The sequence below is a fragment of the Apus apus genome, chromosome 4 (genome assembly GCF_020740795.1).
Source record: "Apus apus isolate bApuApu2 chromosome 4, bApuApu2.pri.cur, whole genome shotgun sequence".
NCBI classification, from domain to species: domain Eukaryota; kingdom Metazoa; phylum Chordata; class Aves; order Apodiformes; family Apodidae; genus Apus; species Apus apus.
The window spans coordinates 16,133,538-16,149,830 of record NC_067285.1 but is presented as its reverse complement, the minus strand read 5'-3'; the positions used below and the strand labels follow the sequence as shown (position 1 = coordinate 16,149,830).

The window sequence follows — 16,293 nt, the reverse complement described above, 5'->3', positions numbered from 1 at the left end:
CGTAATATGCTACAGATAAAATACTTGTTTCTATCTTTGTATGTGAATTAGTTGAGATGAACAGCTGACAATACAATGTAGGTTTTAATTTCAGATGAGGAATACTAGCATTCTAGCAAAATTTGATACTGTAGCTGCTTGTTAGACTGATGATTTTCATGGATAATTATTTTCTGTTATCTTTCCTGACTTCAGGACTGCAGCCAGAACTATGCCATTTCTCATTTTTTTCTTCAGCTGTAGTTGAGTTTTCAGATCCTCCAAAGTACTATGAACATTCATTCGCAACCTCAATTTCTGTCCAATTAGAAAAGAGTAATGAATATAGAGTCCACAAGAATCTGAAGATTTGCCTGCAATCCACCCGTAAATTTCTCTACTTGCTTTTGGCGCAGATTGTTTCATTTGGGTGTAGTAGAAAGACTAATGATATAATTCTATTCCTGAAGATATTCTTTAGGGTCAAAAAGCCCATCCCAAAATGGCTTCTATTAAGTTTTTCTTACAGTCCAGGAACACAAAGGAAGTAAGTGATGTCAGTTAGAATTAAGAATTAAATATATGTTCATGCTAAATGGATCTTTACTACATGCACATACACAAAGCCAGCAACATTCCTTCTTGTTCTTTTGCAACTAGTAAGATGTGACAATGCTCCTGGAAAAAAATTTAGGTGAATTGCTCAGTCGGATTGCTCATGATTGGTTCAAGCTTTTTCCTTTGGGAACCTAAACCACCCACTTAATTTCTTTGGATTTTTGAATGCTGTTTCATACATGGAGAAAGGCTTTCCTTTTCAATGACCTCTTTACTCAAAGTTCATCTTTACAATCTATTTCTGCCATGGTTGCTTGCTACTTTTTGGCCCCGGTACATCAGAATTTCCTAGTTCATCTATACCTTCACACTCAGTGGTGGTCTTACTTTTGGTCATCTTCATGTGCGTTAAAACTTAGCTCCAAAGTTTTAGAGGTACTACTAACAAGCGCAGTTTGTCCCTCTTCTAAGCAGCAACGATACTGCATCTCTAACAAGGCAAATTTTTTTCTCATTACGATTTTCAGGTTTGATTTTTGCATTGAGCATGTGAAAACTACCAAACTGAGCACATTACTTCAGCTAATCCACATACAACGTCCGCTGTTGCCATTTTCTATAGATAGCCCCAATATATTGTGCCTACACCGCTCAGCAAACCCTCGCCCAGGGTGGGCCACGAACACCCCGGCCACCCGCTCTCCCTGCCCAGTGCCACTACCGGCCGCTGGACCCCGCGCACCCTGGGGCTGAGGGGCCGCACGACCACGGGCCGGTAACGCTGAGCCACAAGGCCCGGCTGTACGTGTGGCCCTCCCACGTGGCCGCCGCGGCCCCGGAGAAGAGGTGCGGGAGGCCTGGGGCCTCCATCCGGGCGGCCATGCTTTGTCCTCCTTTCCGGCCCCCCGCCCCGCGGCCACATCCGAGGAGGAGAAGCCAGGCAGGGGGGCTGTCCGAGCCACGGCCTCGCCCAGCGCGGGGCCGGCCCGCGGGGCAGCGTCCGGCCCGCCGGGGGGCGGGGGCGCCCCACCCTCCCCGGCCCTGGGCCTCGTCGGCCGCCGTCCCTCTCCTCAGGTGAACGCGTATCCCTCCGCCGCGGCCGCCCCCATCGCTGGGCTCGCAGCCCCACAGTCCCCGGATGGAAACTGTTATGGCCGCCAACAGCGACTTGCCGGGCTGCGAGGGCGGGCGAGGTAACCGCGCCAGGGGCGGCCGGACGGGACGGGACGGGACGGGGGGTCCCCGCGCCGCGCGGGAGGGGCGGCTGGCGCGGCCGCCACCGCGGGGAACGGGCAGGAGGCGCGAACCTCGGCAACGAGGCAGGACGACGCCCCGTGGTCGGAGTGAGCCGTTAAGTAGTCCCTCGCCCCCCGCCCCCTTCGGCCGCGGGAAGTTTGCGGGACGGCCGGGGCTGGCGGCGGGGCGGCCGGAGAGCACGGGCAGCGCCCGGTCTCGGCGGCACCCGGCGGGAGTTACTCATGGCCGGCGCCAGGACCGCCTGTGGTGCCGTATCCCTCCGCCGAGATACGCGGGGCCAGGCGCAGCGCTGCGGGCAGCGCGGTCCCTGCGGGGCCCCGCGGCGAGTGCCCCGGCGCTGTGCGGGTAGCGCTGCCCCCCGGGGCCGCCCGGGCAGCCGGCTGGCTCCCTCCCGGGGAGGACCTGGGGCGGGGAGGCGTCCCCACCCGCCCCTACTCGAGTTTCGGGGAGCGTCCGGCGCTGCTGCCGCGGTCGGGTGGAGCCCGCGGCGGGGCTCGGAGGCGGCGGCATCCCCGGGGCCCCCGCTGGGCCGGCGTTACCGGCCGCTTCGTGTTCAGCTCCTGCTCTCGTCTGCCTCCTCGTGCCGGGGACAAGACAGCCCGTGCCCTGGTCCTGCTGCTCTGCGATCCCCGGCAGCGCCCTGCGGGACCGCCGCTCGTCAGCGGCGGGGCCGGCGGGAAGCGGGAGCGCGCCCCGCATCGCCCGCGCGGCGGGAGCGCGGCTGCCGGCAGGTGGGGCGGCCGCGGGTCCCTGCGGGCTGGGCCGCGGCGTTTGCTGGGCGGCACTGGTGTCTGCGTTCGTAGGCTTCGAGAGTGACTTGGTAGTTTATTTTTATTTTATATTTTCTTTTTACGAAGGCAGCAATTTGCCCTGTCAGAGAGATGGTATCTGACCGCCAGGAGCTCTGGTTCTGTGGGTGACTGAAGATCTAGTTCTGTGAGTTCCTGCCTGTGCCCAGACCTCTGTGCAGATAAGGGCACTACTCTTGAGTTTGCAAACACATGTAGGATGGGACCAGGTGCGGAAAAGACTTTTGCAGAGTTATTTTTTAAAGTAAAATTCAAATGAATATAAACATTTCTTACAGAGGTCTTGAAAATACTGCCCACGTGGAAATGTGTTTTGAATTTCTATTTTTTGTTCTAAATGGAAAAACTGTAAACGATACTTTAACTTAGGAATGGGTTATGCCTGTCTATTATTTCTCCCTAGATTAATGTATACACTTGAAACCTTTTTTCTTCATGTGTAATTTTTGAACAAAATTCTGTCGCATTGGAGCACTTTTAGGCGAAGAAAATCGAGGCTTTGAACCTCAAGTGGTTACTTATGTTTGTGCTTTGTGTTTTTTTTTATTTTTAAGAAGAGTTAACTTTGGCACATGCTTAAATATTTCTAGGGTTTTATATTCATTATATCTGCTTCAAAATTTACACTACTTGTTTCAAATATTGTAAGTGTAATACTCTACCTCTCTCCCATCTCAGGCTTTTGCAGAGCTTCCTAGAAAATTTTACTTATATTTTTGCTATATAATTTATTACAATTTTACATGAAGAGTAAGTTTCTTGTGAGTTCAAGTTAAAATTGGTTGGACTGAGGTACCGGTTACTAATTTCTGGCTTGTTTTTAAGTTATCTTATGCTTATCAGTTACAAATGCCTGAGAAATAGTGATGAAGCTAAGGTTAAAATAGGCCTTGTTAGGAAGAATTTGTCTAGTGATTTTTAATCCCATTAATTAATTTAAATTTGTATTCTATTCAGTGTTGTTCCTTGGGAGAGAACTTGTTATCTGTATATATGTTTTCTGTCTTCAGTGTATTAAAAATGCACATAATGTAAGGTTGCAAAGGATTTGTGCTTTTCAGCTTATTCTTTCAATTATGCCTATATTTACACCTTTAAAGATATATTTCCTTTTGTTTCCAGACCATTTTTCACTATTCCTCCTCACTGTGGCCTTTTCTGAGTTTTACATATTTACCTCTTCTGTGTGTGTGGGAAAATGTCAAGGCTGATGAAGAATTGAAGTCAAAGTCTTTTCTTAATGTGTAAGTCTGACTTCTTTGACAATGTACTTTTAAAGAGCAGTGGGAGTTGTTTTTTTCTAGTAGTTGATTGTTTCTAGTAAATACTTCTGTATATCATGCTGCAGATGCTTGTTGATCATTGCATGATTCTTGATAATAACCAAGTTGAATTGTAATTTGTGTGGTTAATTAGAGATCTCATCAGGTTTGGATATACCCAGCTGAGACTCTTTGCCAAACATAAATGTTTTATCCAGGTAGTGAAAGGTTGCCCAACTGAGGACCACGTTGGTCCCATGTTAAAAGCCTGAGTTCTCTGCAGCATATTGCATTTGCTTCTGATTTTTATAGTGTTAACTGCGCACATATTTCAAGTTTCAATATTTGACATTATAACATTTTAATCTGAATTATAGGCAGCTGCCGTCAGGGTTAGTCTTCATGTGTTGCATCTGTGTATTAACATTTTTTCAGCAAACAAGTAATTTTTAGTTACTTATTCTTTATGTGGGAGTTCAGCTTGCTCCTGATCAAATAAGAGATTTACCATTGACAAGAGAAAGCATTACAGTACAGTGCTCTCTTCGTGTAAATGGGGTGTAATGTGGATGCTGAGTTCTCTTTTGAAGGCTGAAAGTAGAGTAACATCCCATGTGTTCATCTCCGGTATGGAAGATGGGAAATGTATCTGTTAGCTTAAAAAAAAAATAAAAAATCCTGTACCAGAAGTGTCGCCCAAGGAAAGATGGTGTGTGTTTTTGTGCTTTGTGGGTTGGTTGTGTTTTTTTTTGTTTGTGAATGTCAAATGTATAGTTGAAATCTTGCAGGTGTCATAGCTGAAGAACACAATTAATTGAATTTATTTGACATTGGAACCTGTATAAAATGTTTGTCTGTTATGCTTACTATTATTTAGAATTGTGCAGAATTGCTTATATCTCCCTAAGCATGTAAAGCATATGCTTAAAAACAAACAAGCAAAAACCTAAGTATTTGCTTTTCTTGCTGTGTGATATGCCAGTGTGGCCTTGCAAATTTTTCAGTCTCCGTTTTCTTTGTCAGGTATTTATTTACATGTTTAATGCTAGATACTTTCTTCTCATAAGACTGTGGGAAAATACTTGGAAGACCTAGACTTGATGGCCTGGAGCTCTAGAAATAGGTCTTGCACTTCATCACAATTAGGGAGAGGGTGGGATAGTTCTTTCAGTTTGAATGTGAATAAATAGGATGATATAATGAGTTCCAAGTCTCTGTTGCTTCAGGGTGAGCAGGGGAATAGTGGAGAGAGCACTGCTGATCAGATTTCAGACAACGCTTTACTAACTTCTGCTAGTAAAGAAGGTGATGCTATGACTTCTGCTATGAAAAAAAAAATTGTAAAAAGTATTATATACTAGTGAAGAAACAGTCCTTGTTACTTTTCAGTTTCAGTTTTGAAAATCCAAATGACTTTCCCTGCTATTCTATTTCTGTTGATTTTATGTTGACATGTGGGAGTGTTGTTCAAGCATAGTCTTGAGCTGCTGTAAATTGTCAGTGCAGCCTGTTCCAGAAACACTGACATGAAGTCTGTAGCAATACAGTGGTGCTAACCATACCTGTTTGAGCCTTGTAATCCATAGAGGATGACTGTTGTCAGTCATGCTCTTCTGAAAAGATTAACATGTACCCAGGAACATATAGTGAGAAACCAAAGTTAACTTTCATGTTTTTGGTTTTTTTTATCTCTTGAGTACATCAGACTTGTGGGGATACTAAAGGTAGGCATACAGAAAATTCTTTATAGGTTTGTGGTGGCTTTTGAAGTATATATTTTGTCACTTTTGAGTTGTTGTTGTTTTAGTGGGGTTTTTTCCTTTTTTTTTTTCCCCTTTTTTTCCCTTTTTTTCCCCTTTTTTCTCCTTTTTTCCTTTACTTTTTTTCTCCTTTTTTCCTTTACTTTTTTTCTCCTTTTTTCCTTTACTTTTTTTCTCCTTTTTTCCTTTACTTTTTTTCTCCTTTTTTCCTTTACTTTTTTTCTCCTTTTTTCCTTTACTTTTTTTCTCCTTTTTTCCTTTACTTTTTTTCTCCTTTTTTCCTTTACTTTTTTTCTCCTTTTTTCCTTTACTTTTTTTCTCCTTTTTTCCTTTACTTTTTTTCTCCTTTTTTCCTTTACTTTTTTTCTCCTTTTTTCCTTTACTTTTTTTCTCCTTTTTTCCTTTACTTTTTTTCTCCTTTTTTCCTTTACTTTTTTTCTCCTTTTTTCCTTTACTTTTTTTCTCCTTTTTTCCTTTACTTTTTTTCTCCTTTTTTCCTTTACTTTTTTTCTCCTTTTTTCCTTTACTTTTTTTCTCCTTTTTTCCTTTACTTTTTTTCTCCTTTTTTCCTTTACTTTTTTTCTCCTTTTTTCCTTTACTTTTTTTCTCCTTTTTTCCTTTACTTTTTTTTCTTAATTTTATTTTTTCCTTTTTTTGAGTACAATATTTAAGTACTTGCTGAGTAACAGACTTGAGTAACATAAATATCAGCTTCTACTGAATTTGACTTTTTTAGTACTTCAGCTAATTTCAGTTAGCGGTCCATGTCACAGTAGAGCTACTGTGTTTATATTTGCTTGAAGTCTTGAATAAGTAATAAATGCTAGCTTCATTTTTTAAAAGGAGCTCTTGGGATTTCTCATGCTTACAAAGACTGTCCTGGTGAGAGAGAACCAAAATTCAGTGGTATGGAATTTCAATGTTTTCATCTTTCAGTCGATGTTGTCCTTTTAAGCTTGTTTTTCAAGATTATTTTTTTTTTTGTGATGGGGAAGAAAACCCAAACAACAAGCCAGCAAAAAAAGTTGCAGTGTAAATTTTTTTTTTTACCTCATCCTTTTTTCTTTCAAAAACTTCCATGATTAGCATGTATTTATGAATGAGTTGTAATGAGTGTTCTAATTGCATTAGTTGTAAAGGTAAACTTGCTTTGTTTGTTTTCTGCTTTCAGGAGAATAAAATGGGGAAGTTGTAGAACCTTGAGAATAACTCGGCACAGCAGTCCTGTTTGCTGCTGGAACTAAGACTAGTATCAAGAATTCACTCAAAGAAAAGGAAAACCTAAAATCATGCCATCTGAAAATGAACAGTTTTTTCCTGATAAAAAGGAAATTAATTTGTTGAAACAAAATGCTGCAAAGAATTCTTCTACAAATACTGCTTTTGAAAAAGCACTGGTGAATCATCCCTTAAGTATGACAACTCAGCCAGCAATTTTAAATGTCAATCTTTCTTACAAACTAAAAAATGTGAAAATCGATTTACCCAAGGTGAACATTCCAGATGAAGTATTAATGAAACATGAAGTTGAAAGATTTAGAAAACTCTTTCAGTGTAAACAGCAAACTGCAAGGAAGTCCTTAAGTCTAGAGAAAATAAATGGAAGCAATCCCAGTTGTTCAGAGGGAAGCCACTTGCAAAGTAAACCAGAAGTGCAATTTGAAGAAGGGTTGAAAACTACAGCAAAGATACTGAATTTCACTTGTACAAAGTGCAAAGATAACATTAGATACAGCCCGAATGATCTACAGAAACATTTTCAGCTGTTACACTATGGCGAGTTGCCTTTGTATCCTTGCGAGATGTGTAGCTTCTCAGCAAATGACTTTCAGTCATTTAAACAGCATAGACGCACCCACCGTAGCACTTTAGTAAAATGTGAGCTCTGTAATGATGAGCATATGTACACTTTGTTGGCTTTGACAAAACACTTTACATCAAAGCATTGTGTAAATGGCCACTTTCAGTGTGAAAAATGTGGGTTTTCTACCAAGGATGTGGGCACATTTGTTCAGCACATTCACAGACATAATGAAATTACTTATCAATGTGGAAAATGCCATTACATAAGCTTTTCAGAAGTGGAGTTTCAGAAGCATCTTCTTGTTCATACCAGCATGTTGCCTTTTGGTTGTCAATACTGCAGTTACAGAGCATCACGGAAAGATTATCTTGTAAAGCACATCATAGCTTTGCATAGAGATCACTTATATGCAAAAGAAAAACTGGAAAAGGATAAATGTGAAAAAAGACTAGTGAAGACTCCAGCAGGACTCAAGCTTGTGTTAAGAAGGTATAAAACGGGAGCATCGAAAAAAGCACTGTGGAGACGGAAAAAAATAAGCAGTGGAAGTGACAAAACTGGAGAAAAAAATGCACAAGTGCTAAGAAGCGTGAACAAAATTCAAATCAAATCTGAGGAGCTGAACCAGTGTATGAGAGATGTGGAAGCAAATGAAGAAAAAGATGAAATTATATACACAGAAAAGCATAATTTAATGGGTGGAATGCTCTCTGCTACTACTGCACAATATAGTAAAGCAGATGATGGAACAAGTTACAGCCTGGGATTATTGAAAAATGGTGTTCATGGGCCAACGGTATTGATGGTCAAAAACAATAAAATATCTGTTCCAGCAAATTACAGTGCTAAATTTATGGGATTTAAAATGGTAGATGGAAAACAACATATTGTTATAAAATTATTACCTACAAGTAAGCAAAACTTACATTTGTTAGGTCAGAAAGCTGATCTTATTCAAGATGGTTCTACAACTCCTTTGCTACAGACTGCTGATCCCTATGGCTTGTGTTCAGGTGCTATGCCACATGTAACTGATCAGTCAACTGTAAAGAACAACTCTGTTCACCCATTAACCTCCCCTCCATTTTCTTGTTCTGCTCCTCATTCAGGAAAAACAAAAGTGGAAAAACAAAATAGCTCCTTATTGTATGGTAGGAGTGTTTCTCAAACTGTAGCACCTTCTAATGTAGCTGTAGGAAAAGGTTTGAATTACTTGCCAATGAAGTTGGACTCAAATGTACCTCCATGTGATGAGGTGACAAAAGTTGGAACTCGAAGTAATATCTCGTGGGGAAGCTATAGTTCTCCAAGTCATCCTCAGGTATTACCACCCACTATTACAAATACACGTCACTATGACTCTATGAAAATGCCCTTCTTTCCTGAACTGAAACTACAAAACGGTGGCCTGAATAATAGTAATGGAACTAATAATCTGTATTTTTCAACTTCAGTGGATTCTTCTAATGAAGGGTTGCTGTCTTTTCATAACTATTCCAAAATGAACACTTCAGATAATCCATGTAGCATTTGGATGTCGTCAGATGACAGATGTAAAGAATTTTTATCTAGCAAAACAGTTTCTTTTCAAAACAGTAGAAGAACTGAATCTGCATCTTCATATTCTGAATTTATGAAAGGCTTAGCAGAGAAAGTTGTATCAGCTCAGTCAAATATGAATAAAACTTATGGGCACACTAGCAGTAACTCTGTGTCTTCTAAAAGCCAGTCTAAATGTGTTGTTGGCAGTGAGTGTTTTATGGAGGACCAGCATAATGGCCAGCAATATTTGGACACTAACATGCATCAAGGCTTTGAGAACGTAGCTGAGAAATTCCAAGAAAATGCCTCAGATTGTGTTAACTCAGTCTTAATGCCTAAAATCACATCTGTTTTCTCATTGCAAAGTGAACAGGCAACTAATTATTTATCACCTGAAATAAAGCAGGTATTGCAAGATGTGTTAAAAGTGAAAGCAACTACTCAGCAAGAATCCCACAGCAAGTCAAATAACTGCCTAAAACTTCATTCTGACAAGCTACTTTCTGGTCACAAGAAGGGGAATAAAGCCTTTACACATTTAAAAAGTTCGGGAACTGCATGTGGTTTTCAGAGGCTTCCTACTAATGTAGACTTTCATTTATGTAAGAGAGAGTTGAACACAAGATGTAGCACAAATGAAGGTACGCGTTGTGGGAGAGAAGCACAGACACCCAGAACATCATTTGATTCACGGAGAATGGATAAATTATCCAGAACTCCAGGTGTTGGTACGTTGCTAAAAACTCATACAGATGCAATCATAACACAGCAGTTGGTAAAAGATAAAATACTATCTGCAACCCAGAATCCTAGTAGCTTTTCACCAGTTCAGGAACAGAAGAAACCCCTTTTAGTTCAGTCCTCTCCATCAGGATTTTTTGTTCCTTTGCATCTTGCTAACAAGCCTGGGCTACAGGTGGTTTCAGGAAAAACTCTTCCATCAACTAGTTCGTCAGATGGGCATGTGACTAAAGGTGTACCTGCATCCTTTGTTATAAATAAAGGACCTGGAATGATTTTGACTTTCAGTGGGGCAATTGGAACAGTTGCCAATGTCCCTAGTGATACTTCTCAGGTTTTAGGGAGAGTTGCATCCAGAGAATATGGCAAAATAACCATACCAGTTTCAAAAATGGAGGGGGAAAAGGACAGTTTTGGAAGTGTACAAAGTTCCTGTAATAGGAGAGCATGTAGAACAGCAAATGACTCATTGAATAACGTGTCATTTAAAAGACCTCTAGTAATTACAAACTTAGTGGAGTCATCTGTGAAAGGAATTTCTTCTGTGAAGGTGTTACCAGAGCATCAGGATGCTGTCTTTGGTTCCTTGGAATCAGTAAACCAACAAGAAATGAAACAGAAACAACATGTTTATGCCCTTTTGCCTGATGGACAACAGGCAGTTTTTCTGAAGTGTGTGACGCCAAACGAGCCTGTAGTTCATAAACATAATGTTTTTCAGGATAATGCTCATTATCAAAATAGTCAACCAAAGAAAACTGGAGCCATGCAACAAAAGCTTTTGCTGAAAATTAAGACTTCTGCTTCAGATATGCTGGCTGATACCACTCGGTCAGTAAGCAACTCAGTGCCCTCACTACAGTTCGATAACTTGCAGTCCCTTACTTCTGCACTAGCACGGAAACAAACTACTAATCTTACTTCTAATGATGCCTTAATCTTACCAGGTAGCTTAATGCCAGCAAATGCCTCTTTGGCAAGCTCTAATCCAGCATGTTGTGTTCCTCCTGTAGAACCTGTCTATTCTGTTAAGTCTACAGGAACATGTTTGCAAAAAGGTTCTGTTGAGAGTAGGCAAGTAATGACTGCTAACAACAGGAGTAACTTTGACAGTCAGAAATCCACATGGAGGACTCGAAACAGAACCCCAAAAGTAAAACCTCGTTTGAAAAAAACTGCGTCTAAAAGTTCAGAAACTGTGGGAATACAAAGAAACAAGAATTTAAAACGGAAAAGTAAGGTTAATTGCCCAGAACCTCCAAGAAAGAAAGTAATGTTGCACAGAAAGTGTAAGGAAAAAAATCAAGCTGAAGTTGCTAGTCAGTCAGGTGGCCTGAGGGCATCAAAAGAAACTGTGAGGATTTTGAAATTGCTTCCTTTTAGTTCTAAACAGCTTGTAAAATGCCCTCGGAGAAATCAACCAGTTGTTGTGCTTAACCATCCTGATGCAGATGTTCCAGAAGTTGTAAATGTGATGAAAACCGTTGCTAAATTTAAGGGACATGTTCTTAAGGTTTCATTGTCAAAAAGAACTATTGACGCACTTCTGCAGCCAGCCTTCTCCAATCCTTTAGATGTAACTACTGATGGTCTTTCTCAAAAAAGGCACAGGACAATAAAACCTATTAGCCCTGTAAAAGAAAGATTTGTCTTAAAACTAACACTGAAAAAGACTAGCAAAAACAATTATCAGATTGTGAAAACTACCTCTGACAATACCTTGAAAGCTAAGTTTAGCTGCTGGTTTTGCGGTAGAATATTTGACAATCAGGATAATTGGGTAGGGCATGGACAGAGGCATCTGATGGAGGCTACTCGAGATTGGAATTCATTAATGTAATTATGACCAGTGAAGAAAACTTAAATTTTGTAAGTTACAGTTTTTAAAAAAGAGAATCAATTGAATTGGGATATACAAGGAATTTTGTATTTCAGTATTGTTAACTGAAGTTTAAAAATTATGCAAAGTGCTTGTATTTAAGAAGGAAGAGCAGATTATTGCCATCAAGCTTTGAGACAGAGCAAGGAGCTTTGTGGTTTAGATAATTTGTAACTAACTGCAAATACAATTCCATAAAAAGATATATTATTTTTTGTTACTACTATCATGTGCTATATTTTTATTCTATACAATGAATCTTCAGGGGTTTTGTTCTGTACATATTTAAAAAAACCTAAACATGTAAATATTTTTGTACTTTTCAGTTATTTGGTATAATTCTTGCACAGAAATTATCCCCTCCCCCCATTTTTCAGTTCTGTGCATGCACTACTAAAACAGATTTTTAAATTTTTTTCAACTACACACAGCTGTTATCCTGAGTTTTTTTATTTTCACTTGTTAGCTCTTGATTTTGTTTTTCAGGGATTGAACACTATTGTTAGCAAGTGCCTAAAAGATGTGAAGCAGTTTACATTATGTCAACTGTGTAACCATAGGTCCACATAGGGCCACTTCCCCAATAGTTTCATTTGAACAAAGCCATATGTGAATGCTTTAAGCTATATTGCTATGCACATGACACTTGTACTATTTCTGTGCAGTTTGTCTACTTTCTTAGTGAAGTATTTTTCATATAAATTAATAAAACATGTTACGATTGTGTTAATATGGTGAGCCTGAGAATGGAATCAGTTGAAAATATACAGTATATATATATTCATAATGTATATGGTGTTTAAAAATGGTGAACATTCCTAATCTGTATTGACTCTGTCACAATTAAATTTGCTATAACTTGTGTTTACAGAATATGACTGTGAGCATTTATAGAAAATATTTCTATTTTGTTTTATACTATGTCTGCCACAAACCTTCTAGGAAGGCCAGGATATGGTCAAGTGCAGAGCAGCATTTCAGACCTATAACTGCATTATAGGTTTATTCCAGGTGGATGTAATTTGTCCCCATAATGACTAAATAGTATTTTCTACTATTGCTTATTCAGATTAACTGCCTTTTAGGGTACCAGGGGTTTTGCAAAGCCAAGGCTTAATTTCTTCCTCCCTTGTTTTATTGGCCAGTAGGGTAATATTCCTAGGAGCCTCCTTCCTTCCTACTTACAGTTTTAGGGATAACGATGAAGGAAGAATATGCTATGCATTTCTTAATGTTTATGTGAGGGTACATAAACAAAAGACCTTATATTTTCCATAGTGACTGAGACCATACAAATGAAGGTCCTTATTATCCACAGTAATTATGTTTAGAGACTTTGTCCTCCAGATTCCTGATGAACCAGTGGGAGTGCACTTACCATATGGCACCTTTGACCCAAGTACTGAAATACTGCATTTTAGATGTGTTAAGTCAGTTTCTGAAGTACTGATGGAAAAACTGTTAAGATTAAATACTGGACTTGGAGAGGACTGAGGCATTTAAATCTCTGAGATTTTAGATTGTATGCAAGCTTGAGGGTAGTCTTATGTGACTATATCCATTAGGTGAAAGTGAAGTCACCATTAGGTGACTTGCTACCAATTAAACCATTAGGAGACTTTTATGGATGTCACTGGTAACAGAATTTGACTTACATTTTAAACATTTTAAACTATTTAAAAAAAAAAAATCAGTAACTAAATGTATTCATTTTTTTTTTCTTCATGTGTTGTTTGGCAGGAAGGTGCACACTGGCCTCATAGTTATTGAGTAACATGGGGGTGAACTGAAGTACTAGAGACAGTCAAGAAGGCAGCATAGTTGGGTGAACTAACACACAGTTGGTGTGTGCTGTGTCAAAATTGGATCATTTTGTGCTGCACAATGGCCTTGAGCTTTGACATGAATTTGGCTAGGAATTTCGAAGAAGACTAATGGTGAGGAAGCACATTAGAAAGAAACAGCATTAGGAAAGAACAAAAATGTGTTAAGCTTTTGGACTGGAAGGTTCTATTTGCTGCATCAGCTTGCTGTCCTATAAACCCTGAAATTGAACTGCTAAATTGTGGACTTTGCCTTTGGCAGAATTTTTTTGAGGTTTGTTGCTAAAACCTGCTAGATGCAGCTTCACCAAGCATGATCAATTTTTGTTCACAGTTAGCATTGAGGTGAAAGTTCTGTAGAGTTGGGTTTTTCTCTATCAGTGAATCCTGAGAGACAACTGTCATAGGAATTTTTTTCCCCTCCAACTTATTTCGCTATGAGTTGGGTAACTATGAAACAGAACATTGTAAAGCTAGGAAATGTTGAAATAAGGTTGCTTTATACAGTCTTAATTAATTGTCGTGTGTCACCTTTATCCATGGACATCCATCTCATTCAGTACTGAGAATTGTTGCTCCCTCTTCAACAGTGATTTTGTGATTTTTGTTTCCCCACCCTTATGTCCTGCTATAATTTAGCATACATTGTTCAAGTACTGTTCTGAATATAGAATTATTTTTTTCTTATGAGCTTGTCCATAATGCTTTGTTTGATGTCCTGAGTTTGGCACTGCTACAGATCAGATGCCAGGGATTTGCAAGTGAGACATCCATGAAATTAAGATGACAATTAATGATCATTAGGAGAAAGTTTGACTTGATACGACCAGCATCACAGTGGATAGTGCAGTAAAAGGTGTGGGGACAATATACAGTTCTCCAATGAATGGCTTGACTGCTTTAGCAATGTGCTTTAACAATGCTTTATATGCTGTCTTTTTAATGCCTGACTCCTGCAAGGTTTATTCATACATTTATCAGCATCTTCCATAAATGGGAAAGGTATCTTAAAAATATCCTACCAAAGAGTGTCTTTCATTACAGACATATGTATCATGTGAAACATATAAATCCACATGGAAAAATAGCCAATGATCATATATTTAATGCTTGTATGGTAATGGATATATCTGATGTGATAAATTAAGATTGAACAGGTAATCTGATTTCAAGGGCATCTTAATCTTGAGTGCTTGATTTTGGAGCCATAACATTTTAAGATAGCTTGTGACTTTGTGCATATAGCAGGATAATAAAATCTTAGGTTGGTTACAGAGTTTTGGGACATACTGAAATAGGTGCAAGTCCAGCATCAACACGTGTTTTTCCTCTAAGAAAATGTTTTGTAAATACATACTTGGCCTGAGCCTTATTTGTAGTGTTCATGTGTTTGTGTACAATGATCTTAAAGAGGCCTAAAATCTATGCTATTATGTATTCCTCGCTAGATGGGTATTCATCAGTAAGTCATGGTTTCTCTTCCTCAGGAATTCCAATGTTTTAACAAAAAACTTGTGTTCAATATTTGTTCCAGGGCTGTTGTCATGCGAGACTTTTTTTTTTACCACACTTCCTAAGAATCTGCCTGCTGCTGGTGGTTTAGATTGAAGGAGGAATGTAGTTTTGTAACTTGCATGCCTGAACACTTGGATTTTTGAGAATGCAAGTTCTTACTCCTTTCATGGAATGACATTCTCAGGAATGATTTGCAGAACTCATTGTACTCTCCTTTCTGTATCAGGTAGGCAGGACAACACTTCCATCCTTTGTACATTAGTAAATATGATAACTGCAAATTTTTTTAGTTCTATTTTTAGGTTTTCCTTTCATTGTCTTCCCCCCCCTCAGCTATTCAGTTAATGACAATTATATGAAAGAGAAATTAGCCAACAATATCAAAGAAATAGGGGGAGAGAGGTGTGTTGCTGTGTTTGTCAGACTTGCCTGCTTCCTAGTGGAAACACCTGACTCTTAACATGGCAGCTGCTGGCACTGCAACAGTTCTAAGATAAAGTTTCAGGTATAGAATTGCACCAAGTTACCATTTCCTAGATTCTGTTTTGGCTGCTGAATTAATGATGTCATGATTTTTAACACAGCATGCTCCATCCTGAGTACTAATTTATTTTATATCCTTGCAAAATGTAAGTTTTTATTTTTTCTTGCTCAAACCTTTACCTTCTCCAACTAGAATTGTGTTTCAAGGTATGTCTACACCACAGTCTGCCCAAGCTGTAAAAAATCAGCTTTGGTATGGAAAGCAGAGGAACTAGTCTGCTTCCAGTGTAAAACTATGAGTATAGTAAAATAGATGATCATATACTGGTCTGTTTTTTTGTTTGTTTTTAACCACAGAGCCTTATTTTGTGCCTAGGATCTTCTCATCCCAGGATGAGTGGATTATTTTGTGAAAAGTGGTGTTGCCTATCAAATCCCTCCATCATAATATTCTCAAAACTGTAAGGTAGCCCTTTAATGATGTAGAAAATAGCTAAAAAGAAAATAAGGGTTTGGGGATGAAAGTAGTTGCCTGTTTATCTAGAGTGTTTTTATTTGTATGTCAGCCATGAAGCTACATTTAATGCTGAGCACTTAGAGCTGAGGAGCAGGAGCAGCAGTGCTTTGAGTTTGGAAAGGACTCAGTATTGCAAGTTATCTTAAAAAAAAAAAAAAAAAAGGTACTTAGTTTCCCACATAGAAGCCTATAGCTACACTTGAATTTGACTTTTTCTTGCCTTTTTCTTCCCCAGTTCTAGAATGATTGTGGTACTACACATTTATCTTAGAAAGAAAAGTTTGACGAACCTAGACATTTGTGTGAGGAGCAACATATAAAGGTTAACAAGAAACAGTTATGTTAAAGACAAAATCTAAACACT

General features: G+C 39.4%; 1 protein-coding gene across 2 annotated transcripts; it reads left to right on the top strand.

The window, feature by feature from the left end:
* The first annotated feature begins 1,617 nt into the window (after positions 1-1,617).
* ZNF518A (zinc finger protein 518A) lies at positions 1,618-14,769 on the top strand. 2 transcript variants are annotated; one of them, XM_051619059.1, is made up of 4 exons: positions 1,618-1,730; positions 2,652-2,812; positions 3,726-3,847; positions 6,797-14,769. In XM_051619059.1, exon 4 carries the CDS (start codon positions 6,915-6,917, stop codon positions 11,550-11,552), a length of 4,638 nt encoding a protein of 1,545 aa, XP_051475019.1. In that variant the 5' UTR covers positions 1,618-1,730; positions 2,652-2,812; positions 3,726-3,847; positions 6,797-6,914; the 3' UTR covers positions 11,553-14,769. The 2 variants fall into 2 exon arrangements, with proteins under 2 accessions (XP_051475019.1, XP_051475020.1); XM_051619060.1 differs by lacking the exon at positions 2,652-2,812.
* Positions 14,770-16,293: the final 1,524 nt, after the last annotated feature.